A 24,989-nucleotide genomic window follows, 5' to 3' on the forward strand; every position below is an offset into this window, starting at 1 on the left:
CAGAGGGGGGGCGAAGCATCCAAAACAAAACAACCCCCCCACCCCCCAAAAAGCGACAGTTGATTCTGAAGTTAGGAGGAATTTGGCTACCAGTTGCGCTAATGTTTTCAAGATGACTTTGACTGTTTGAAGGAAATCCCCCCACTTTAGTAGCCATTTGAAATTCCTTCTGTTTTTTATTGAGAGGAAGTAGGCGCTGGGTTTAGTCAGCGGCCCTTCAGGGTAGCGTGTTCAGTCTGTCTGGGGCCACTGGTGTGTGCGGCTGCCCAATCCACTCTAGCTTCCCCTTCGTTACTGGAAAGGGTCTAAAAACCTAGGTTGTGTGTTTATGAGTGGATATGTGTGTGGAAAGTCTGGCTGGCTTCTTCGTCTTCGTGTTCTTGGGCGTCTGAATTCGCGGGCAGAACATGCCACTGCATCACTAGGAAAGTCTGATGAGACAGACACTGAAGTGAGAGTGAAACTCTCCTACCAACAGACATCCTGCTCGATATGTTTGTACTGGGTAAGTAAACGTTCAGAATTTCTCTCTGTCTTCAGTGTCTGCTGAGTCAAATTTCAGAGACTCGCCTCCAACACGGAGATTCTTCAGGGCTCGGATTCGAAGACTTGTTGGAAATAAGTCATCTTCTCCTCACACATGTTCTTGTGTCTTGTATTTCTGTGTCAGAGCTACTTCTCTAACCAGCTGCTGGATTTTAAGCTGCCCTTGGAATAACTAAAGGTTTTCTTTCTTTGATCACTTAACTCGTGGGGACATTAGAATAGACATTGAATTTATGTAAGACAAAAAGGAAAGGAGGCTGTGTTTTTGCCTGCGGACGTGACAGATTGAGAGTGTGTTTATGTATGTGTGTGTATGTATGTGTGTGTGTGCGTGAGCTCGTTCAGGGTGTGTTGTGAGGAGCTACAGAGGCTGGCTTCCTTATGGCACTGACCACTTACTGTACAACCTCAGCTGCCTTGTGCTCACTGACTCCTTCTGTGACAGGAGGTCTTATACACTATTGGTGTGTGTGTGTGTGTGTGTGTGTGTGTGTGTGTGTGTGTGTGTGTGTGTGTGTGTGTGTGTGTGTGTGTGTGTGTGTGTGTGTGTGTGTGTGTGTGTGTGTGTGTGTGTGTGTGTGTGTGTGTGTGTGTGTGTGTGTGTGTGTGTGTGTGTGTGCTTTTTATCTCCTGGTATTTCTACTTCTTCTATCCTCCCTCCTCTCCGGTGCCTGCTGATAACTGAGCTGTGGAGAACAGGTTGATGCAGTCACACCTGCAATTTTCTCTCTGTCTTTCCTCTCCTCTTGTCACCATCACTCTCATCTCTCGTCGTCTGTCTGGTGTCCTTGTCTAGACGACACGTCCGTCCGTCCCTTCGGGCTGCCGTCTCCAGATAAGACAGAGCGCTGAAGACTACCTATTGGCTCGTTTTACGAGAGCAGACAGGGAAATATGAAGCACGTGAAATAATTGTGCATTTTCTTCTCGTTGACAATAGGTAAAGTCATAGATCTGTGTGTGTATGTGCCGTTCAAGCGCACGAGTGCATGCGGATAGGTGTGTATTTCTCGAGGAGGAAATTTTGGTCTGATTCCCAGCATTCAAAAGAACAACGTGTTGTGGGTGGGTGCTCGTTGTGTTCTCAGCTTTTTTATTCTTCTTCCCATCACTTCTTGGCCAACACTTCTATGAATCTCTTTACATCCCATTATTGTGTGAGTTCTTGTTAAGACACCAAGCAACCACTCATCCTCCACTTACATAAATGGGCAGGGGCCCTTATAAAGCAGCTATGTGACCTAAACAGGGCAAATGTTGTGACAACTCCCTCCAACTGAAGCCAGATTATTTAGGTCGTTATTGTGCACACCAAGACTCCATCACCCCCCCCCCACACACACACACACACACATTGGAATGAAACCATAGGACTAGTTAACACCTCCACGTGTGACGTTTTTGCAATATTTGTGCATTTGTCGCTGTTAGTGGTGTTAATTCTGTCTGCTATTTTGAGATCCTGTCTCAGTCTTTCTCCCCAGATTACAAGTCCATGTTAGTTTTTGTATTTCTAATCAGGACATTTTAGAGGTTTTTATTCCAAGAAAAACATAGTACAATTCAGTCTACTTTTAGTCAAGACCAAGAATGAGCAGCGTAGGCAAACTTTAGCTTCTTGCATAGAAACTGTTATTTAATTCTGGAATGACCCAGTAACTCAGATGCAATTTGATTGAATCACGTTAGAACCAGAAGAAGCCACGAACAGCAGCAAAGCGCTAAAATCCTACACTCATGATCTTAATTTTTGTCAGGACCTTTAAGGACTTTTTAAAATGCTCAGGCCTTAGTGGTAAAGTTTAACACTAGCATGTGCTAAACAAAGTAGAATTTATCATAGAATTTCAAATACTAAACTAAGCACTGCTCAGAGAACGACTTTATTGAAGCAAGAAATGATCATTTGCATACTAAGTCATGCATTTTAATAACCAGTAGATAAGTACAGATAAACATGTTGGGTCTTTCAAAATTGTCAAGACCTGAACTGTTTATGGCAATTTCATTTGTTTGTGGTTTACCATAGCATGTTTAATGCACTTAAAGGGATAGTTCACCAATAAATGAAAGTGTCTGAATCCACAAAACACACCTCAAGAGCGTTGCAGCCAAATCCAATATTGAATTGAAGTACCCGGTGACCAATTCTTTAAACAGAAGAAAAAAACATCAGAAAAAAACACTTGAAAAAATGTAATTTACGTTTGAAGAAGTGGTCACAATTTACTTCAATTGTATTGGATTCTGCTGCAACGCTGTTTAAACTCCAAAAGTGTTTTGTGGACTCAAACACTTCACCCTCCCCTCCATCGGCATAGTGGGGAGTAGATGATGAGTGATTTTTCATTTTTCAGTGAACTATCCCTTTAAGCAATGTGAGGTGCTAATAGATAATATTAAAACACTGCCTTGAGTCGTTGTGCTTAATGTGGCTATAAAAGTATGTTATTGAACATCTTAATGGTAGGTTACCTGAATTTCTGTGCGTTGCGCCTCGAGGTGTCTGTACAGGTTTGTGGTTTTGTAGCCGCAGGTCTTCTCTCCTGACAATACTACACATTCAGGTTTTTTTTCTCTCTCTGCAGCATTCATTTGAAGTAGGTCCAAATGTTAACCTGTTTGGTTGCTGTCATGTTCTTTTCCCTTCACAGTTTGTTATATGAGGTCCTCCAGCCATAGGGTTTATGTGCATAGCTAAGTACAGTCTCCCCAGTTTCCCCAGTATGTTCATTCCAGTGCAAAGACATGTGCAGCGCAGTCTTTTAAAGGACATTTATATCACTACATTTCATGTTGGTGTATAGTGGATTTTTGATAGGTGCTGTCTCCTCATTGTCTCCTTAGTCAGAGAACTAATGTTGTTGACGAGCATATTAAAAAGATTTCTGTCTAGAAAATTCACAGTAGGCTTTACGTTTGAAAACAACTTTGTAAGTGAAGGTGTTAGCGTGGGATGTTTAAATACAGGGAAGGAGGTGGGGTTCCCCCATCCCAGTGCTCCCATCTCTTTTAATTCTCTAATAGGATTAATCTTCATCGCTGTCAGGGATCGGCGCCGATTAGGATGCACATGACCCGATTTTCTTAAGAGCCCATCCAAGTGCACGGCTGGCACCACTTAAGCACTACAGAAATAAATAAACAGGGTTTTCAAGAAATAAACAACGAAACAGGGGTACGAGAAAACACACAAGGCAGCATGGATCCATGTCACCATTTGATAAGCTGCTAAATAAACAGTGATGGTGAGGCTGGTGCTGTCACATTTCGGACCTTTGCTCCACATCTTTGCTGTGCACCCGGACTGTAACTGCCCCAGCACTGAGGGAGACCAGACCTCTTTTACAGCCTGTGTGGTTTGTTACCAACACCTCAGATTCATAAAGCTTTCAATAGGTTCAGGGAGAGCATCATATAAACTCAGCGTGAGTAGTGGCGGTGCAGTGGTATGAGGACCCCCGGGCAAACTGCAATGGACAGACAAGAGATTTGAGAAGAATCTAGCTCGGCACGTTTCTCAGCAGGAGGCAAACAGTGGACACAACACAGGGAGGGGTCATTTAGTGTGAGTGACAGGTTGAGGAGGCAACAAACAGCAAGTGTAACAGTGGTGAGGGCCACTACCTTCTACCTCCGCCAGGGAAGGTATGTCCTCACCCCGTCTGTAAGGGGTTTGTATGCTTGTTTGTTTGTTTGTAAACACAGATTATCACCAAACTTGGTGTAAAGATCTGGTGCAGGTCTGAGAAGAACCCATTCAATTTAGTCTTGATCCAGATCAGGGGCCAGATCCAGAATACGTTTTTCCCCACTTTCTTTAACATTGTGAGATAAGGTGGGGTTTTGATTTTACACTTCATGCATCTTGATGCAAATCAGACAGGTTGAGTAGACATATTTTATGAGTGGATTCAAATGTTGCTTCATGAGAGCCATTCTTACTCTCTTCCCACTACAGCTCAGATCGGACCTGTGGTCAACCTTCCACTTAGTCTCTGGCAATTTAGACGTCTGTTCCAGTCGTGTCGTGGGAACGGCTTCATGTTTGTATTGATCCAAGACCGTCCTAAGGTTTTCCTTCGTCCCCCCGTCCCCTCCCCCCAACATCAGCTTAGACATTCTTAGTCATCCCTCTTTTTTATGTACATCATCATCCCTCTCCTCTCCTTGTCTTTCTGGCAGAGGCTTCCTCTCCCCTCTTGGTTTGTGAAGAGGGGCTTTCGCGGCCTCTCCCTGTCACTCTATGTTTCTCCCACCCTTTCTCTCTCTCTCTCTCTCTCTCTCTCTCTCTCTCTCTCTCTCTCTCTATCTCTCTGGGGCATGGCTGTTAATAATGCAGAGGGATTAGCTGATTTATGTGAGCCGGGGTTCCTGGGGGCGACGCACAGGAAGACGACGCTGACGAGTGAGCAATGTGCGGGGCGGTGGCATACAGGAGCCTTGGGTGTCTGGATGATGGGGGCTGGATGTGTGCCCAGTGAGCATGCTGGCCATAATCCACACCCCCCTCCTCCTCCTCCTCCTCCCTCGACCCCCAGCCTGCACTCCACGGGGCTGTGCCAGGAGCGCTCCGCAGGGACAGGGGTGATAGGAGGTGGCAGCGGAGAAGCAAGGAGGGGAAAGGGAGAGACAGTGTAGCATGTCATCAGGCTAACTCACAAAGCCTCCCCACCTACATGTACGATGTTGCTACAGAAACAGATTTTATGCAGCTGGAGTTTTTTAAAAACGTATTTTTGGCCCTCATCATTTTGGTCTGCTTTATTCTGCAAATGTTTGCAATGGTAGTTACCTCTGTGAAGGAGGTTATGTTTGTTTGCCAGTAAATTGGCAGGATTACGCCAAAAAAAATACTGGATGGATTTCCATGAAACTAGGTGGAAGAATGTGGTAGGGGTCAGGAAAGAAGCCATTTGGTTTTGGTGCAGATCCGGATCAGGGGGCTGATCTTCTTCAACATTGTGAGAGAGCGTTTTTTCCACATTCTCGTTGATATCTCAGAGAATAATTCATGGATCTGGATGCATGTTTAGGGGACTAAACTTAATTTGTGATGACAATTTGCTGCAGATCCAAATAAATATCTGAATGTGGTGGATTTAAATCAGCTTTCATAAGGGAACTGTTGGGCCAAAGCAGAGGTGTCCTCATTCAGTGCCAGTCTGGTTTGTTTCTGTTCTGTATTTTTATCCAAGTAGTATCAGGAAAATGATTTTATTTAAAATGTTCACAGATTTTGTAGAATCTGATTCAAAAAGTTGCATGTGGACATAACTTATGGAAAAAATAAGGTAATTTTTTTAGTGTGTGACCAACTTGTTACACTGCGGGTTTTAAGGTAGTTTACACTTTTGGGTTACGTTAGGTTGGGGATTGTGGGGGATTTCCGCCTGTCTGGGGCTGTGGTGCAAAGTGTGAAAGGTGTGTGTCTGTATGATCTGTGTGTTTGAGCACATCCCTGCCTATTTCTTTGTGTAAAGTGTGTGTGTGTGTGTATGGGTGTGTGTGTGTATGTATGCGTGCCTCTGCATGCTCCTGCGCTCTGGCCCTTGAGCCATAGCCTATGCTGTGCAGGAGCAGGCAGCAGACTGATGGGTTTATCCCCGCTGTCTGCCCTGTGGATGTGCTCACTCACTGCCTGGCTGATTAAGACTTCCATGCGATTGTTCTCCCACTCCCAGAAAGGATCGATTCATGTTTGGGCTGATTCATGCTTAAAGAAAGTCTAATCATCACACAGCGTTCCATGTTAGATCTGCTTGTCATCGGGGGCTGATAATGAATTTTTGCCATGTTGCTCTCCCCCCAACGTTTTCACAGCTAACTCTGCGCGCACAATAATGTGTGTTTGTGCAAGAATGTGCATGTGAGATCTCATCCAGGCATCTTCATACATATGCATGAGTGTTCACGGCAGTGTGACTTGGGGGAAATGAATGTGCAAAGAGCCGGGCACCTGGGCCCCTCGCTCAAGTGCACTGGCGGGCGCGTAATGGGAACGCAATTTAAGCAGTGGTTAATCAGTGTGTTTTCTCCAGCTTGCCCAGTAATGCATAATAGACAATCAGCCCCCAGTCACACGGGCGTTGCTACGAATGGTCAATTACTCATCATAGTCTTGTTAAACACATAGTTCAGCCAGCCAGGGACAGATTGCTCTGCTGGTGCCATCATTATTGTAAAGAACAAAGCAACACAATGCTATGTGTCAGGGAAAAAAGAGGGACAGAGGGAGGGAAAGAGGAGAAAATGAGGGTTGAGGAAGAGGCTCATTGAGATGGCACCAAGAAAGGGAGAGAGGAGAGAAGAAAGCGCCTCGGCGACAAAGCAGAGGCGGCGAGGAGCGGGAGCAAAACACCAAAATGGAACCAAAGAAGAGGACAGGATTGTCAGAGTCACGTCGAGAGAAAGCAAGAATGAAAGAGAGACGGAGAGGAGGTGAAATGGAGCAGAGCAATGAGAGAGATTGAGGGCATGAAAGTGAGAGATGGAGAGCATAAGATAATGGAGGGAGGGAGAGAAATTGAGAAAGGGACACTGGGGAGCGGGAGCAAAAGTGTGTGAGAGCGAGAGGGAGAGAGCCTGAGAAAGTGTGTACTCAGCTGTGAGATGAGACCTCTGTCTGCCCATGGGGAGAGAAGACGAGGGGAGAGGACTCTGCTGTCAGTGAGGGGGAGGAGAGACTCACACTCTTTTCTCTCTCTCGCTCTCTTGCTTACACACTCTCACACACACACACAGACACACACACACACACACACACACACACACACACACACACACACACACACACACACACACTCATTCACCTTCTCCTCTCAACAGCAATCATAATTTGCCAGGTTTAATGATTCCACCTAGAGGGCCAATGGGGTTCCGTCGTTTTACATCTAAATTTAAAACCGCTGCAGTTTCTTTTCTGTTAAATTTTTGTCCTTGTTGGTCACACTCATGGTCACAGTGTACATGCTCTCCTCTGATTCTAACCACGTTTTCTCTCCTTACCTCTGTCCCACATGGGAATGCAGGCAGTGGATTGATGGGCAATTCCTCCGCCTCCTTCATGGGGACCTTTCTGGCCAGTAGTCTGGGTTCCCCCCCTTCCCACCCGTCTCACCCCTCCCGGCCGCCCTCCTCGCCCTCCTCACCTTCCTTCCGGGGCGGACCCCACTCCGGCGCCTCGCAAATCTGGTTTCCCCATTCGCATGAAGGTACCTCAAATCACACATGTACACGCCCACAGTTCTCACCTGACCACACTGTCTGAATGAGCCGGTCACGTCTTGTACTGGCACGGAGCTTTACAGGGTATATTGTTACTCTGATATTGTGTATTTTGGGGCCGTGTCAGGTTTCCGCCAAAGCAAAGGCTTGTAATTGTCTCGCAAGAGCCAGGCTCCCACCCTTTTATTTGTGAACCGAAATAGGCACAGGCCCAGGCCCAATAAAATTTGGGCTGGAGCACAGTGCCATGGTTTCTGGATGGGGACACAGGGTCAAAAGTTCAGCCAAGGAATCTTGCGGTATTCCATTCACGTCAGCTGGAATGCTCCGAGGCAGCACGTGCAAATGCAGGGCAGTTAAAACGTTTGTAGCGCTTTCAGCTGGTGTCTCCTTCACAGCTTAATAGGCTGGTTCCCACTCAACTCTTAGCATCACAAAACCCCGGCTATACACACACACAACACATTCACACTGCTCAGGTATTTCCGGAATTCAAACGTGAAGGATTAGTGCCAAATGTAAAACCTATGCAACGCAAACACCATGTTCTGCTCTCATGTTAAACTTACATGTTTGCAATTTTCATTAATTACGTGATGTGATGACCACAATAAGCCTCCTTAGCTGCTTTCAGACATGTATGTGTGAACTCAGAGCCTCCGCAGTTTCTGCTGACTTTCTCCGCCTGGCCCCCCCTCGTACAAATGGATTTGGGCTATTCTTGGAAAATAAACAAATAAAAGACAGCTGGAAGAGAGATTTCAAAAGTGACCTGCGGGATCGAGTCCGGAGAACTGGGTCCCGACTTTACCCACAGGCCATGTTTAGCAGATTGGTTATTTCAGCTCTCTTGTATTTGTTTAAAATAGCCCAGCTGTTCGCCCGCACGGTTGGGGCAGCGGTGGGTGAGGGGATTGTTTATTTTGTGGTCACTGATCAGTGGCGTCCCGGTTGCGTGATATTTTGCCCGGGCCGATTGCAGCCGAGAAGCTGTCCGTGTTAAGCCACTGGATACCTCCCAGGCACCCCTACCTCCTTCACACCCCCTTTGCTCCCATGTCCTGGCCACCAGGGGTTGAGTCAGTGTCCCACACTCCTGCGGCAGTGATAGGATGAGAAACTCTGCACCTCTTCAAATAAACACGGAGACAGGAAGACTAGGTTTGAATGACATGTCGGCTCGGCCAGAAACATTTCCCCTCCAAACTCATTTTGTAAGCATCAGTGTCTCTTTTACCTTTATAGTTTACAGGGTTTCATTGTCAGACGTTTTTCTTGTGGAAATGTAGAATAATATTAATAAGAGTGATGATGATAATGCCAAACCTAATAAAAGTAATGGAGGTGATTATGACTGGGATTATTACTCAGTTGGCAACGGAGGCCATTATCTCTATTGCAGTTTAATTGCATATAACGCACTAAGAGCATGATTGAATCCAGACTGTTCATCAACCACATTCAGCTGTTCCCTCCTCAAGATAATTGCATATTGTCTTTTTCCTGTTTTGCATAAAAAGCAAGTCATCAAAATGAGCGGCACAATTACCCAGACTCTCGCCTCCTCTCTCCGGGTGTCAGCAGAACCCCACCAGCAGCGGAGCAGGCGCTGGCTTGTGCGCGTGTGTATTAGTGTGTCACTCGTAAACTTACAGAAATATTCTCTGGATTTTTTCCCCCCCTGCCTCATTTTGCAAGTGTGTTTTGAAAGCTTGCATGCAAAGCCGAGCACAGCAGTTTGTGAGATCGTCATGTCTCTGGCATATAGGCTACCTGTCACGGTGTCTTTGTCTTTATTCTGACATGTTTGTCACAGATTTCTGTTATAAAATCTACAATGTATCAATGAAATATAACGAATGATCTCGCTAGTCACTTACTAATCAATCACTTAATGTGGATAAACACTTAACTAGACGTCTGTGAGCGCATGGAGCAGGCTAGACAATTAGCACATTTTATTTGCTTATTTTAACAATTATTATTATTATTGGAGACAGAACAGATAAATCTTATTTTTCATAAAAATAACTTTGGAATTAAAAAGAGCCAATTCAAATGTTAATAAGCCCCCAATGTTCATTATTGCCTGATGGCACCAAATATGTCTCAAAGGGCTGTGCACAAAAAATCTACTGATAATAAACAACAATATCGAAATACATACAAATATAATTATTAAAATTATTATAATATAATAAAACATAATTTATAAAAAATGCCATTATATTTGTAAGTTTATTATAAAATACAACAATATACATTTGTCTTTAAATAAAACCTGTGTATATCTTCACACAGGTATGATGCAAATCATGTTTTGAGTCAGTCGACCAAGCCCACATGTGCAGGAAGCCAGTGTAATGAAATAAGGACAGTGGTAATATGATCAGGTTTGCTAGTCTTGATTTATATCCCATCAGCAGTGATTGTACAAGTTTCAATCTGCTAATGGTTGATTTAGTCGAGACAGGCAGAACAAAAGGTGTCACTACTAAGTCCAGATGTAAATACAAATGCACACTCTTTGTGATATCCTCTTTAATATTTAGGTCTGGATCAAATAAGAGACAATGACTTCTAAATCTAAAGTTGTTATGTAATTGTGGGTTCAGCTAAGTGTAGACTTAGATCATTGAGTTTGTTCTAAATCTGCTTCGGATCGATACCAAACGTTTCAGTTCCCTCAGCATTTAAGAAGAACTGAGTTAGATGTGATTCAGTGTTTGTTCTCCATTGGGCATTCGTCCAGCTTTGCAGGGTGATGACAGACATCAGGCTTATGGAGACATAAAGCTGCTTATCAACTGCACAGGAATGGAAACTTAGTTTTAAATGTATCAAGGGGCAGCTTGTAAACAAACCAGAGGTGGGAATCCTCCGATTAGAGAAAATGACTTAACTAGTAGACCTTTATGTCCTCCAGGGTTGGTCACCTCTGGTTGTATACCTGTCAGTTCATGGTCAGGGTGAACGCAGCATGCAAGACAAAGTAGAGTAGATGTAGAATGTCATACTTTCCAAGAAATATGTGACAAATGCTCATTCTTTATTTAAGTAAATTGAAAGTCAGTGACAAGCCAGTGGGCCTCAGAATAGACCAGTCTTAAGCATCACTGCAGCTGAAACACGGTGAACTGGGTGAGTTGCGAGGACAAAGACCCATGGATAACAGTCTTTGGGGCAGTTTGGGTTCCCAACAAGCAGCTTTCAAAGCACCACATTCGGTCAGAGACTATGTTATGCAGGCACGTTTTTGTGGCGAGCAAGATAATGGCTAAGAAGCTGAAACCTCAGTCAGAAGGAGCTTTATGAATGAGTGCCTTGTTGCCACTGCAGAATCTCCTCCACTGGACAAAGTAAAAATTGTGCATTGTGTGCAAACACTGCATTTTCCCTCTGCAAAAACAAAAGCCTGCTTTGACATCTGACGTCTGAAGATGCCGGTGAGTTCGCAAAAAACCCTTAGGCTGCAACAGGCCTTGCTGTGGTGATGCAGCTCTAGAGGTTGCTGTAACTTGCTCCACAGCAAATCCGAACTAGGCTGGGTTTTTGGAATCGATGTGGCCACTCAGGATACAGGATCTGTTTCCCCCATCTGTCATTAGGATACCAAGACATTGCCGTCCTTGTACGTCGCAAAAAGTGTCACTTAATCGCTCGATTCCCTTCAGATTCCACCATTATTATTAGGCAAATATATTATCTGGTTAAAAAAAATTATGGGACAGAGATCTTAATGGTTTATCATAAAATCAGAGCATAAATCTGGATAGACAGCTTCTGTGCGCAATAGTCCAAAAAACGTTTAGAGATATTTTTTTTAGGTCTTTACAATCTTCTGTGAATCTAGATTAAAAATAAATTGTGATAGACATCAAGAGATACACGTGACTGGAATATTTTTTGTTATTCCATTTTCAATATATCCAACATTTTCTTTTACTGGTTTTGAAACTGAAGCTGACTTTTTACTAAAAACTTATCAGACAACCTTGCCCTTACTTTCCACCAGATTATTTGAGTGATATTATTCTCCCAACAGAAACACAGCTGGCATGAAATCAAAACCTCCTTAGTGGAAAGAATGTATAAAAGATGTGAGTGAACAAATAGATCTGACAAACGTGGCTACTCGATTTGTGTTTTTTCTATTGATCATATTACTATTTTATGCTCTTGTAGCTGTTTTTTTCAAACAGAAAGGTGAAAATAAATCTATAAGGAGGCACGTGTATTATCTGATTTGCTACTGAAAGACAGAAGAAGTCGTCACAGAGTCAAGTTGGCGAAGCAGAAGTACTTTGACCATGTTTTTGAAAAACAAGCTGTCAATCATAAATGCTTATTTTTTTCCTGGTCTACATTAAAATGAAACCACAATATCCCAATGTTTCCAAGTAAAGAGATTCAAAGCTCAGTTTCAGAATTTGGGAGCCAAAGAGAAGCAGGCCTGTTAACTCTGTGTCCGCATGTGCACGGACATGGTCTGGGTATGTATACAGAGAGGGCCAGTTATGCATACAGACCACATCGCTACTGGGAGCATTAGTGACAAACCATTAGCTGAGTGACACATTAAGCACAACTATAAATAACACTTCCACCCAACAGAGAGTCGACAGATTTGGTTTTGTGGTAACTTTTGCTTAAAGATTGATTGTGTTTAAAGTGTACAGTGGACTGCGGTGCAAACGCTGAGATATGTGTACAAGGTGAAAAGTGCCAAGAACTAAACCAGTGGCTTTCACAATGTCCGAGGGGAGAGTGGAAAGAATGGGCTCTTTCTGTTTCAGAGTCTCTCGTCTGATTGATTGAAGTACTGTAACAGCCATTGTGTGCACAATACATGGGATTGTCTGTTCTTTTGCTGAGGGGAGATGTGGACTCACTGACACCAGAGAGAGCAGCGGCAGTATGATAGTGGCTGCAAGAAGGGGGTAGAACATTTTTAAAACAGGGGGAAAAACAGACAGATGTCGTGTAGCGACTGTTTTAATAAATGTAATGCAAAATGGGTTATTTTTAATAACACCTGGTAAAGAAGGATTAGGCCCACGGAGCTTTTGAAAGATTTTTTTTTTTTTCATGCATGGAACAGTTTGAATAAACCTCGCAGAAGCAAGTGAGTGCAAAATTTGAAATAAAAAAAGGAGAAAATGAACGACAAAAAAAATCCCCTGTAGTCACGTCACAGGCCTGAGGCCAGCTGGCTGTGGCCCAAATGACTTCTTACGCTTTGCCAGAAACAATCGCAGTCTCATATCTCTGTCCACACGTTCCACGCAGACAGACACACATGCATGCACACACCTGTCTAATCCACTTCTGTTTGATACGCCTTTCCAAGCCTATCTTCAGTTGTCCATCTTTTCCTTCTGTGAGCAGTTGCTAGCTTTTCCTTTTGTGGGATTTAAGCTGCACCCCCCACCTCTCCTCCCTTACATACTGCTGCCTCTTTCATTCTCTCTCTCTCTCTCTCTCTCTCTCTCTCTCTCTCTCTCTCTCTCTCTCTCTCTCTCTCTCTCTCTCTCTCTCTCTCGTGCCAGCCTGCATCCCTTCCTTTCAATTAGTCAAACCTGAGGAGATCCACCACAGCACTGCCCCTCCTCCACCAAACAGCTCCAGTCTTCTCTCTGCTTCTCCTCCCTCTCTGTGTCTTGATGGTTCTGTCACTTTTTCTCAATTAGCAGACTTGACAGCCCGCTCAGCCTGCTCCTCTCCTCCTGGTCCTCCTCTGCCACGCTGTCTCTCTGTCCTTCTATCTCTCTATCTCCGAAATGGCATAGCCATTCTCCCATAGATAGAATACAATTTGGCCTTTGTGTTATTTTGTCTTTTAGCTAAAATGAAGAAACCCTCATCAATACAGTAATTGTACGTGCTGGTGTCTTCAGAGCGATAGGAGTGGAGAGGGGATGCTATCTTAATATTCTGTCGCCTGCCTCTAATTCAGCAGGCTTAGTTCTTCTCTGCCTCTCGGTGCTTTTCTATATCCAGCCCTGTTCTTTGTCCTCCTTGTTGGCCTGCTTCTCTCGTCCCAATGTGCTCTGAGAAATACCTTCAGAACTTCTAGCATTCCCTCCATGGGACGCACCTCTGTTCGTTCTGCCTCTTGCGGCTGCCCCTGCTCTGCCCATGGAAAGGATGACATGCGCTGTGAACTCCTCTCTGTCATTCAGTTCCCGATGCTGACTTGTTTATGTGTAAACGTGTGGAGGGAGCAAAAGAAAGCAGGGCTGCTGTGCAGTCAGCAGACTGCACTAAGACCCCGCTCACGCTGCCTGCAGCAGAAGCAGCAGCTTCCCTTGTCCAGGCCAGATTAATGGCTGAATGGGCTCTGCCGTGCCCAGCAGTCCCCCTCTTGCTGCCCCAGTGGACGGCATGCTGAAACTGAGCGGGCTGGCATTATCGGGCACAGCCAGACAACGCTGTGAAAAGGGATTACGCCGTTGATCGTCACGCTCACAAACAACATGCTGCCGTAGAAAAAAAAAAAAAGCCCCTCTCTCAGCTTGGAAAAAGACTACCAACCAGCTCTCTGCTCTTCTCCCTCCCCAAATCAGAGAAAACGTCTTAAACAAAGGATGCCTCCCCTCCTCTATCTGTAGATGAATTGGCATAAATGTGTGCGCTTATTAATCATGACAGTAAATAAAGAAACGGAGACAAAAGGCGAGAGAGGGAAGAGAGTAGAAGAATAGGTAAAAGAAAGACGCAGAGAGAAAAAGTGAGGGTATGTAATTATCGCCCGATCGCGTCCTCGGAAAGCAGCACCTCCTGTGTTATTGCAGGGCTGTTGGCCCTCTCTATGCATTTCATTAATTAAAATTTGAGGATTCGGAGGCCGTTCTGAGACGAGGTCATTAAGCCCACCATAACACTCCTCCCTCCCCAGAGCTGGTCCCACAGCATCGGCCCCATTGTTCCACTGGCAGCAATTTCGACGTTCAACGAGCGGGGCTGATGTAAAAAAAAAGACAAAAAAAAAACACTGCGCTGCTTACACACTGCATCTGCGCTTTACGGGATCAGGTCACAGGCTTGCCAACACAAATATGTCTGTCTTTCATTTAGCTCCCAGAGCCATGTATTCGGCTCGTTCTCCCCCTCCCCCTTCCTTCATTCCATCTGTGAGTTGTGTTTGGAAGTGAAGCTCAGGGTGAAACAGGTGCAGAAGCGCGTAGAAGGAGACGTAAAGCACCTGGACGTAAAGGTCACTGAGATGCGTATGTGCTAGTGGACAGTAGCCAACCGGTCTTTCCCACACAGAAACAATACTGCAAAAAAACACAACTTTTCTACATCCGGATTCAATCATAGTGAATAGATTGGTTTTATTTGTTCTTCTTTTTGTATCACATATAGCCCTAATACCCTGTTTATGATTTACACTACCTTTCCCCTTTGCACCAGTGTGAATAATATTTAAATCTTAGATGTTATATTTACCCAACTGCAGTGGAAGTGGGTTGTGATAGCCATGCTGTTTCTCTGTCCTAATATCATAATGAGCTTTCATCTTCTTCCATGTTTTGTTTTACATTCTCCTTTCGCCTCTACTCAACATTTCCTTTGTGATTTTGAATTTCCCATGGCAAAATGAGTCTTGTGTTTGGTTGCGGAGTAAACGTCCTCCAGATGGGCTGGATGTAATAAGCCTAAGTTTACTGGCCTCCAGGCCCAGCATCTGAATGACCTTTTACCCGTGATGTGGGTTAGTAAAGGTCAGCCGCCCACCTCTCATTTCACTACAAACACAACCTTCAAACCCGTCCGCATCACTTTGTTCAGATGGATAGAGGTGCTTTTGCCAGTTCTGGGAGAGAGATAAAGAAAGGGGCCATATCTGTCAAAGACAAATTTCATACACCACGGCAATCTCCAAGCATGTCTTGTATTGTTTACATTGTAAACTCAGGCACGAAAGGCAAACATGACAGGCAGAGCCGGTACTTATTTGCGTATGAACACCGCCAGCTGCATTGGACCTGAAGGATTATACTGGGTTAGTCCGGATAACTGCATCGTGGTGGTTATTGTCCTGTCTTATCAATTCTGTTTTTCCCTCTCTCCACTATCCTTTTCAGCAGCTCCAGGGTATCCTCGATTCTCAGGGAGTCTGGCCCACACTTTCCTTCCCATGAGCCACCTGGATCACCATGCCAACAGTGGCGTTCTCTATGGGCAGCACCGTTTCTATGACACCCAAAAAGGTGAGACGTGAGATGATTAAATTCAATCAGACAGAAATAACATAGTTAAATAAAATGTATTCAACATGGTATGGTGTAATTTGATGTGGGATACTGATATAAGAATGCCTAGGGACACTATCATGAAGCTGTATAATCAAATTCTGTCATTGTCTTTTCCTTTCTTCACTAATGCGTTTGTCGTTGCCTTCCTTTTTCTCACAGAGAACTTCTACCTTCGAGGTCTCCCGTCCCAGCCTCCTCTCATCTCAGCCAATCACAGTCTGCCACCAATGTCCAGGGCAGGTTCAGGCCACTCTCAGGTGTCCTGCAACAGAGACAGAGATGCAGGGGTGGGCACGGGTCTACATAAGGGTCTTAAAGAGGGGTCTGTCGAGAGAGGAGTGGTACCTGTGAAGGACAAGGAGAGGTCCAGTAGCAAACAGGAGGCAAAGGAGAGACATCAGCAGCAACAGCACCACAGCCACCAGCCGCCCCAGCCCACACACCACCACCATTCCCACCCCCATCAGCAGCACCCACACTATCCACAGCACCCACTGCCCCTGGAGGAGGTCAACAGTCGGGCCCTGGAGAGGCACAAGGCATCACTAGCAATGGAGTACAGCAAGGAACATCCTCAGAGCATGGGCAAGCCCCTCAGTGCCTGCTTGCACAATGGCAAGATGCAAAATGGAGATACTGGAACTGGGGCAGGGGCTAAGGCCTCTATGTCCAGCTGTGGGGGAGAGGGCACAGCCCTAGGGGCAATGGGAGGTGGGGGGAGCAGCCAGGGCAGACATATGGTGTCCAATGGAAGTAGCCGCTGCACCAAAGAAGGGGTAAGTGGGGAGATGAGGATTAGTGAACAATCTTCGGACTGTCTGGAAAGGGGTCAGGCACCCCTCCACCACTCTCTGTCCTACTCTGTACCCCCACCCTTACACATGGGTTCTGCTGCAGGTGGGGCACACCCCCATCCGCATCCTCATGCTCACCCCCATACACATCCTCACCCAGGGGGCTTCCACTGCCTTCAGCTCCACCCCAGCCACCCACACCACCCACATCATTCCCACCATACACACCACCATCCAGACTTCTTCTGTCCGCCCCCTTCCGCTCCTCTAGCCAACCCTGCTTCACACGAGAGGGGGGCAGCCAATGTGGGGCGAGAGCCTAAAGTAACAGGACCTACATTTGTGCCATCTGTGGCAGATCTTGGGGATAAAACTAGTGGGCCATTCCAGCTTGGTAACCCTGAATGCCACAGTGTGGGCAATGGAGGGGGAGGCGGTAATACCAAGGAGAAGGTAATAGAAAAGAATGGAGGCAGTGGACATCATAATAGTTGGCATAGAAAACAGCAACAACAACTACAACTACAACAACAACAACAACAACAACAACAACAACAACAGCAGCAGCAGCAGCAGCAGCAGCAGCAGCAGCAGCAGCAGCAGCTAGCTTACAGAAAGGCAGAGAAGGCTCCAGACTGGATGCAGTCCCACCACCAACATCTTCAGCCCTCACAGCTTCCTCCACCTCCCCAACAGCAACAGCCCCCACATCCCCAGCAGCAGCACCAGGTAGTACGATCACGCAGTGCTGAGTGTATCAACAATGGCGTGGACATGGATGTCTTCAGATCCTCGCTTCCCCAGGGGCCCAAGGCTGGTCACCCTGTCTCTCATTCTGTAAATACTTCCCCTTACAGAGACTGTTCCCATCCTGGACCCCCACCTAATGCCTCACCTCTTGGAAATAAAAGCATGGGTCAGCATAGTGGGGCTGTAGCAGCTCATGGCCCTAGTCCAGGAGGTATCTGCTCCTTACAGAGAGATGGTCAAAAGGTAGCCAGGATACGCCACCAGCAACATGGCCGACCTGGCCCTGAAGCTTCTTCTCCCGCAGACTTGACCCAGGGGACTAGTCAGGAAATGAAAAGAAAGATGGAGATGTCTCCTTATGGTTACAACAACAGCAGTGGTCAGCATCACCACCAGCAGTCCCCAGTGCCACCCTGGACTATGAGGCCTCCCCACCATATGTCACAACCTGAGGAGGAGCAGAGGAAGTCCTACATGGAGTTAGGAAGCACTGGTGGGCAACACTCTCAGCAGCAGCAACAGCAGCAACAGCAGCAGCCGGGTATGAGCTTGCCTCCTTCCCAACCTCTCGCTGCACCTCCCCTCAGTCAGCAACAGCAACAGCAACAGCAGCAGCAGCAGCAGCAGCAGCAGCAGCAGCAGCAGCAGCAGCAGCAGCAGCAACCTGAGCCCCAGGGTACAACCCAGGCGGAGAGCAGTGCCATGAAAAGCTTACTAAAGTACAGCAACCAGCAACAGCCACTGCTCCTTTCCCAGAAAAGCCCATTTGGGGGTCTGGGAAACCTCAAATCAGGTCCTGCTGGTGGGAGCTGTGCACTGCAGGGCAACAAACAGACTCTACCTTCCAGGAAGGGCCCGGCCAATGACAGCGAGCGCCCTGATTACAGTGGGCGGAGCCGAGATATTGGGGAAACAGGTCATGGGGAAAGTGAGGTGCGGCAGCCACCGGTAGGAATTGCAGTGGCGGTGGCCAGACAAAGGGAGCCAACTTGTCGGTCAGCAGACGGTCATCCCAACAGCCGGCAGGGCAGGGTACATCCTTCTGTGAAAGGTAAGCAGTCAGGGTCACTGCCTCATCATCATTTTGTATGAACTGTTCAGGATCTACCTGTTGCAAAAAACATGACCATAAATCTCAAAATAAAACTGTAAAACGTCAAAGATATTGGCTAGAGTCTGCAATAATTGCAATGATGAGACAAATTCATTCACCAAGGTAAATTTGAAATGATAGATTTGAATATAATTGGCTCCACAGTCCTAAAACTTGCTTATCTACCTTTACACAACTTCTGTATTATTTAGCTTTATACACTTAAACAAAATAACACTTTTCACAATTATTTATTCTTGAATCTGAAGAAGTTAAAGTCAAAGTAAATGAAAGTTATTACTTCTAATATCACATCATATCAAGATTCCTAAATTTGGCTAAAAAAAGCCAAACACACAATCAAATTGAAAAATTACCAACCCCGATCAAAAATAAACTCTGAAGCACCATTCTTATAAATATTGCACATGTGCATTATCTGACAGATATATATCTTTGTCCATTTAATTTCCTTGCAAGCATGTCAACAGATTTTTAACTGATTCTTCTTACAGGAACAAATACAGGAATGATACAAGCATTAGGCCAGAAAATATAGAGAAAAGGTGACTTTAGAAAAGCAGAATAAAATATCTGTTGGGTGTGACTAACTGATGAGCACATTCTCTCAGGTCTCTTGTGAATCACACCAGTGTTTTGAAAATGGTGTGAGACTTGGGAATAGATCTTCACCAACAGACACAGCAGGGAGAGCTAATGGTTAAGTTAATGTTTGTCTCACAGGACTGCCCCGCTCCATGTATCCATCAGATCCCACCACGGAGGAGGAGAGGAAGAGGATGAGTGGGGAACAAATAGGTCTAACTTGTTTGGACAGAGAGAGAGATCAATACATCAGGTAAACGACTGAGCCCACTCCTTTATACACAACTGAAATCTTCAATACCCGGGTCTTCATTTTTATTTCTTTATCTTTGTTTCTTCCTGATGTCAGGGATAACAAGGAAAGAATGGAGTTTGCACGGATCCATCCCTCGAACAGCTGTCACGGTGACCTCACCTCTCATCTCATGGTCCCAGGCGGGACTTCCCTCCAGTCTGGCCAATTAGGAGATCCTGCTGCACATTCTGCTCACCATCATTGGATGCCAAGAACTGGGAGTCCATCACTCTGGATGACTGGTCACTCTTATGGTACAAGGATTTTTATATTTTTGGTCTTTATTAATAATATCTAAAACAATAATTTCCACTTAAGCATCTGTCATTGGATCACTGATTATCAACAGTTATAGAATGTTAGTAACTGTTTCTATTTTTACAAGGAATATGAAGGGTACATGATCTAAACTGACATCCTTTCCATGAAGCAGGTATAGGTCATACAGCCCTGCACCAGAATCTGCCACCAGGTTTCTCTGCAGCCATGCAAGGCCCTATGCAGCCAGTGCTGCCTCTGCCTCAGGATCCCTCTGCCCAGCTGGTCGTCCTGCCCACTGAGCCCCCTGCCCATCCCACAACCCATCACCTGGGTACGTCATACCCCTTGTCTCTCCTGTAAAGCCAAGTGTATTTTTCATTTCACTCAAAACAAATGAGTCAGGCTAGTGCACACGATTGATGCATCTGTAGCCTCACACATTGCGTTACCCGCGTTAAAAAAATTATCATGTACACCAACTCATAATGGTGTAAAAGAGGTATATGTAATAAATGGGAAACACAGTAGACCCAGGTAGGTTTTATTCTGTTTTACCGTGTTAAAAGCAGAGCTGGATGTGTTTGATGATATGAATCATCATGTGTTCGTTTTATTGGTTTTAACAGTTACTGGTTGATGATAGGCAGCGGGTTTCTGTGAGGAGAGAAAATGTACAATGTACATTGCTTGTTCAGAGGCTTCATTCCTCCTCCAGCTGCTTTACCCCACTTCACACTTGTCCATTCAATGAGGGTGAAATCCCCCAAAGATCCCTAAAAAAGTGGACGTCCCGAACCTATGTTTCATGCCTATGGCTCCACTGAGGCAGAGTGTGTGTGTGTGTAACTGGCACACACACTCTCACACACACACTACTGTTCCAAAATGTCCTGCTCACCATCTGCTTGGCCCAACAGGAACTGTGCTCGCAACGGGTCAGAGTGCACCCATCACACACAAACACACACAAAGGCTACACACAAACACTCCCACCCACCTGCATGTATACAGTGAGTACCACTCAAGCAGGAAAAGGAAGTGTGAGAGTACAGGAAAGACTGCTTCTCAAAAGTCCTTGTAGACACGTATTCGGTGAACAGGCTGCAAAATTTAATTAGCCCACAATCTTCAGCGTCTAGTTTCCTTCTGCACTCCACAGGAGTTTCAGCTGAGAGAGGACGTGCATCAAGCTTTCCCACAGGAAACATTTGTGTGTCCAGCTTTATGTCACTGAGCAAGGATTTTTGCAATGTCTCAGCGAAAAGGGCGGGATAGTGAGTCAAATTGGACATAACGGTTTATGGGGAAAAGTCCATTAAATACAGAGAGCAGAAAAATGCCAGTTTTCCTCGTATTACTGTTAATACCCAAGTGGGACCTCTGTCATAGCAGCAGCATCTTTAAGTTGTATTAGTCCTCAAAGCCACATATTGAGAAACATTGTCCAATCACAGACATGGGAACTACTCTTCCTGCTGAGCTCTTTCGCTGACCCCCCTCTGTGGTTTGGCCGGGCAGGTGGGATATTTCGTCGAACAGGCTCAACGGAATGCTCCGGCGAGACAAACCCGCTTAGCCACCCCCAGTATTTTGACCCCAAATCAGTCTATCACCATCATCTGTTCGCATTTCATCATTGTCATGACTTTTTCACTGCATTCCAGCAAATTCTCTAGGCAGTTCTTAACAGACAGCTTTCCGTTGTTCAGAGCATGAGAGAGTGTGGGATTAGTGTTGCCTGGGGAGATGCCGTTCCAGGAAGTGGGAAATCAAGTTTTTTTTTATTTTTCAAAGATTTGTCGTTGTAATAAAATGTGAATTCAATGATTTTTAAATGATCCATAATGGTTTCAGCATCCGGAAATGTTGTGTGGGAGGTAGATAATGAGACATATGGATGAAAAACTGTTGTGTTGGTGTTGATGTGTATGAAAAGAGTTGTGCTTTTGTTCTAAGGTAGCCTCTGTCACATTCCTCCTCCTTTTTTCTCATTAGATGTGATGGAGCAGCAAGGGCTGTGGCCCCCTGTGTACGGCGCCCGGGGCCCACCCTCCCACATGCAACACCCTGCTGTGTACTCCCGATCCCAGTTTCTACGGCAACAGGAGCTGTACGCTCTCCAGCAGCATCAACAGCTCCAACATCAGCATCAGCATCAGCACCAGAGCCACCAGACACAGCAGCTGCAGCTGCAGCCTCAACCTCAGCAGCAGCAGCAGCAGCAGCAGCAGCCACAGCAGCAGCAGCCACAGCAGCACAGAGCTACACATGGCATGGACATGCAACATCAAGCCACTCACAATGCACAGGTGACTACACAGTCATAATCTTCAAGATACATAATAAGAGTTCAATCAACATAAGCTGCAATTGATCCATTTATACTAAATAGGACAAGTCTCAAATAGAGCAAGTAATGATTCAGCTTATATTCTCACAAAACCATTTAGTCTATTTTTAATTCCTCTAATGTTTTCTTGGATGTGCTGATTTCACCAGTGAGTTTCAGTTGAGGAGCAAGTAGCTATTTATGTCAACGACTAAATTGCGAGGAAGTGATAATGTAATTGCTATTATACCAAATCAGTTGCCTAAGATTGACTGGTTTGTTGGACCCTTCAGAGGATTTATAAAATGAAAATGATTTAATTTTTAATGCCACAGATGCAGAAGAGGCCAAATGAGCCCTCGGTTGAGCTGGAGGAACTCATTTCGGAACCCAGAACGTCCAAAGCTGCCAAGCCCTACTCTTACAACCCGCCTCAGCGGAACGCCTCTTCCCCTGGGGCCTGTGCTGCTCACCTGTCCCCCTGCTGCCAGTCCCCCTCCCTGCGAGCGCATCCCAAAAGCACTCCTTCGACACCCTGCCCTGCTCTCAGCCCCGCCACAGTGGCCCCTCACTCGCCCGCCATCAGCCCTGCCCCACCACAGATGCCCAAGGGGGGCGACTCTCAGGACAAGAGAGTGGAGGCTCAGCCCCCACAGGTTTATCCAGAGTCTTTGGAGCCTGGTGAGTATTTAAAAAAAAAGCACCAATATGCATTCAACACAAATCTGCTTAATCATTTTCCAGCATGGTTTAAGCATGAGCAATACTGATAACATCAGATGAAAGCCTGCATGCTGTATGGAATCAGATTAAGATGCAGTCAGTTACAAACGTTCAACTGAATAAGTCTTACGCAGCAACAGAATAATGATAGTGAATTCTGTGATATAGCAGCACCTCGTCCATGATACCCAAAGTAAATGGAATAGCCACTTTTAACAATCTGTTTTTCCTGCTGGTGTTGCTGTATTGTGTGTGGGTGACTCTGCTGGCGAGCTGCTGATTTACCGAACAGCTCTAAGCTGCAGAAAATGACTGCCAGATGAGCCGGGGCTTTCCAGTACTGTTACCTCAGTAATGACTGAGAAACACCTCAATAGCAGCCCTCGTCTCTCCCCCACCCCCACGGGCACCGCACTCTCTTCATCATCATTAATGTCGAGCTAACGGCCGGCGCACGCCAGAGGAATTGTGTCAGGCGCTCGGATAAACCAAAGGCCTGGCCCAGTTAAAAAAAAAAAACTTTAAACTCACAAAAGGTTGCATGTGGTCCTCTCCCCATCCCACTGCTGGGAGATCAAGGCAGCGTGCCACTTCATTTCCTTTTCCTGTTTTTTCACCCCTCGTGACCTCAAAGGTAGCAAGGGAGTTAGGTTCACAGTGGGCCTGAAGAGCAAGACTTTTTAGTTCTGTTCATCACCTCCGCATGTAACAATCTCTTCAAGTAAATGGTGCTGTCTGTAATGAATCAGATGAACTGTTAGATGGTGAAAATAACTGCATTATATAATATTTTTGTGGCAGCTTTCATCAGAATCCTCTTGCCAACTTTAATGATTCTCTATTTTTCTTTGTCTTTATAGACTTGCCTGCAGGATACACCTACCCTGCTATTGCCATGGGCTATAGGAGCGGACCTTCCCCTCAGGATGTTCGACTGGCTGAGCCAGCCGACCTGGAAGCAGTCCAAGTGGAGCCTGCTGAGCATGCTCCTGAGTCTATCTCCAGGCTGGGGGAGGAGCTAGACTGCCAAGCGGTGGTCAGGCCTCTTTCAGAGCCAATCCCGGCAGAGGAAGTGGAGCAGGAAGAGAAGGGAACGGTGGTTGATAGAGTTCTGGAGCAGAGGGAGGAGGCGGAGGTAGCAGCCAACTATGTGCCTGGAGAGGAGGAGGCAGAGGAGCAGAGACCTGCTGAGGAGGAGGTGCTGGTTTGCCCCCCTGCTGAGAGCCCAGTGTGCGAGGCTGCTTCCTGTCCAGTCCCCCTGTCAACAGAGGAGTCTGAAAGGCCAGAGGCTGTCATCACCTTGGAAGAGGAAGACGATGATGGGGCGGTGGTTGAGGGGGCCCAGGTGGAGCCGGCTCAAAAGGTCAACATGCCTGGAGAGCAGGAGCCAGAGCTGCCCACCATCATTGAGCTTGACCCAGCTACCCCCGCAGCCGCTGAGCCGCAGTCCCCGGCCCCTGACGGGGAAAAGGACAGTGAGCAGCAGCGAGAGAACGAGATGACCACTGATGACGCCTCTGTGGAATTTGTGTGTCTTTCCCCAGCCTCTGCTTCCTCTCCGAGCCCAAGCCAGGCAACTGTCGCTGTGCCCCAAAAACCTCTAGTGCCGTGTTACTGGAGTCTGGAGCTGCTGATTGCTGCTGCATTCTGCACAGACGTTCCTCCATTTCCCCTGTATCCCTTCAGCACCCCATCAGTTGCTCCATCGCAGCCCAACCCCCACCAGGGTATGGAGCTTCTGAGTGAGCTGGCAGATCTGGAGCTGCAACAGCGGAAGCGCAGCTGTGGGAAAAGCCAGGGTGAGGGACAGTGGGTTCTCCATTACTTCAACACATTAGGATGCACACAGGAACACACACTTATCAGCAGAATGCATTTCTTTCTCAGAGTTTACACTCCTTTTCCTTTGCATCCTCTATGACAAAGTCCCACTCCCCCCTCAGGCCTAGCCTCGGTTGCGCTGCGTTCCCTCCCAGTTTCTCCTCTCTTCCTGCTGGTCTAAAGAGCCTCTGGTGGATTCTAACATGTCCCCAGAGAAGCTGTTGAGGTGCCTGCTTGCCGTTCCTCTTCTTTGGTGTGTTAAAGGCACTTTTATTTCCTAAAA

The 24,989-nt window shown here is 46.2% G+C and overlaps 1 protein-coding gene across 1 annotated transcript in view; it reads left to right on the forward strand.

Annotated features, from left to right (window-relative positions):
- The window catches only part of LOC128458899 (BAH and coiled-coil domain-containing protein 1), a 68,919-nt gene that overhangs the window by 26,392 nt on the left and 17,538 nt on the right, over window positions 1-24,989 (forward strand). Inside the window, exons 3-11 of the mRNA XM_053443949.1 lie at window positions 7,578-7,760; window positions 15,864-15,989; window positions 16,194-18,629; window positions 19,416-19,530; window positions 19,627-19,826; window positions 20,006-20,164; window positions 21,829-22,142; window positions 22,498-22,843; window positions 23,746-24,684. Coding sequence (XP_053299924.1) covers window positions 7,578-7,760; window positions 15,864-15,989; window positions 16,194-18,629; window positions 19,416-19,530; window positions 19,627-19,826; window positions 20,006-20,164; window positions 21,829-22,142; window positions 22,498-22,843; window positions 23,746-24,684 — 4,818 coding nt within the window. The remainder of the gene's footprint in view (window positions 1-7,577; window positions 7,761-15,863; window positions 15,990-16,193; window positions 18,630-19,415; window positions 19,531-19,626; window positions 19,827-20,005; window positions 20,165-21,828; window positions 22,143-22,497; window positions 22,844-23,745; window positions 24,685-24,989) is intronic.

The sequence above is a fragment of the Pleuronectes platessa genome, chromosome 16 (genome assembly GCF_947347685.1).
Source record: "Pleuronectes platessa chromosome 16, fPlePla1.1, whole genome shotgun sequence".
NCBI classification, from domain to species: domain Eukaryota; kingdom Metazoa; phylum Chordata; class Actinopteri; order Pleuronectiformes; family Pleuronectidae; genus Pleuronectes; species Pleuronectes platessa.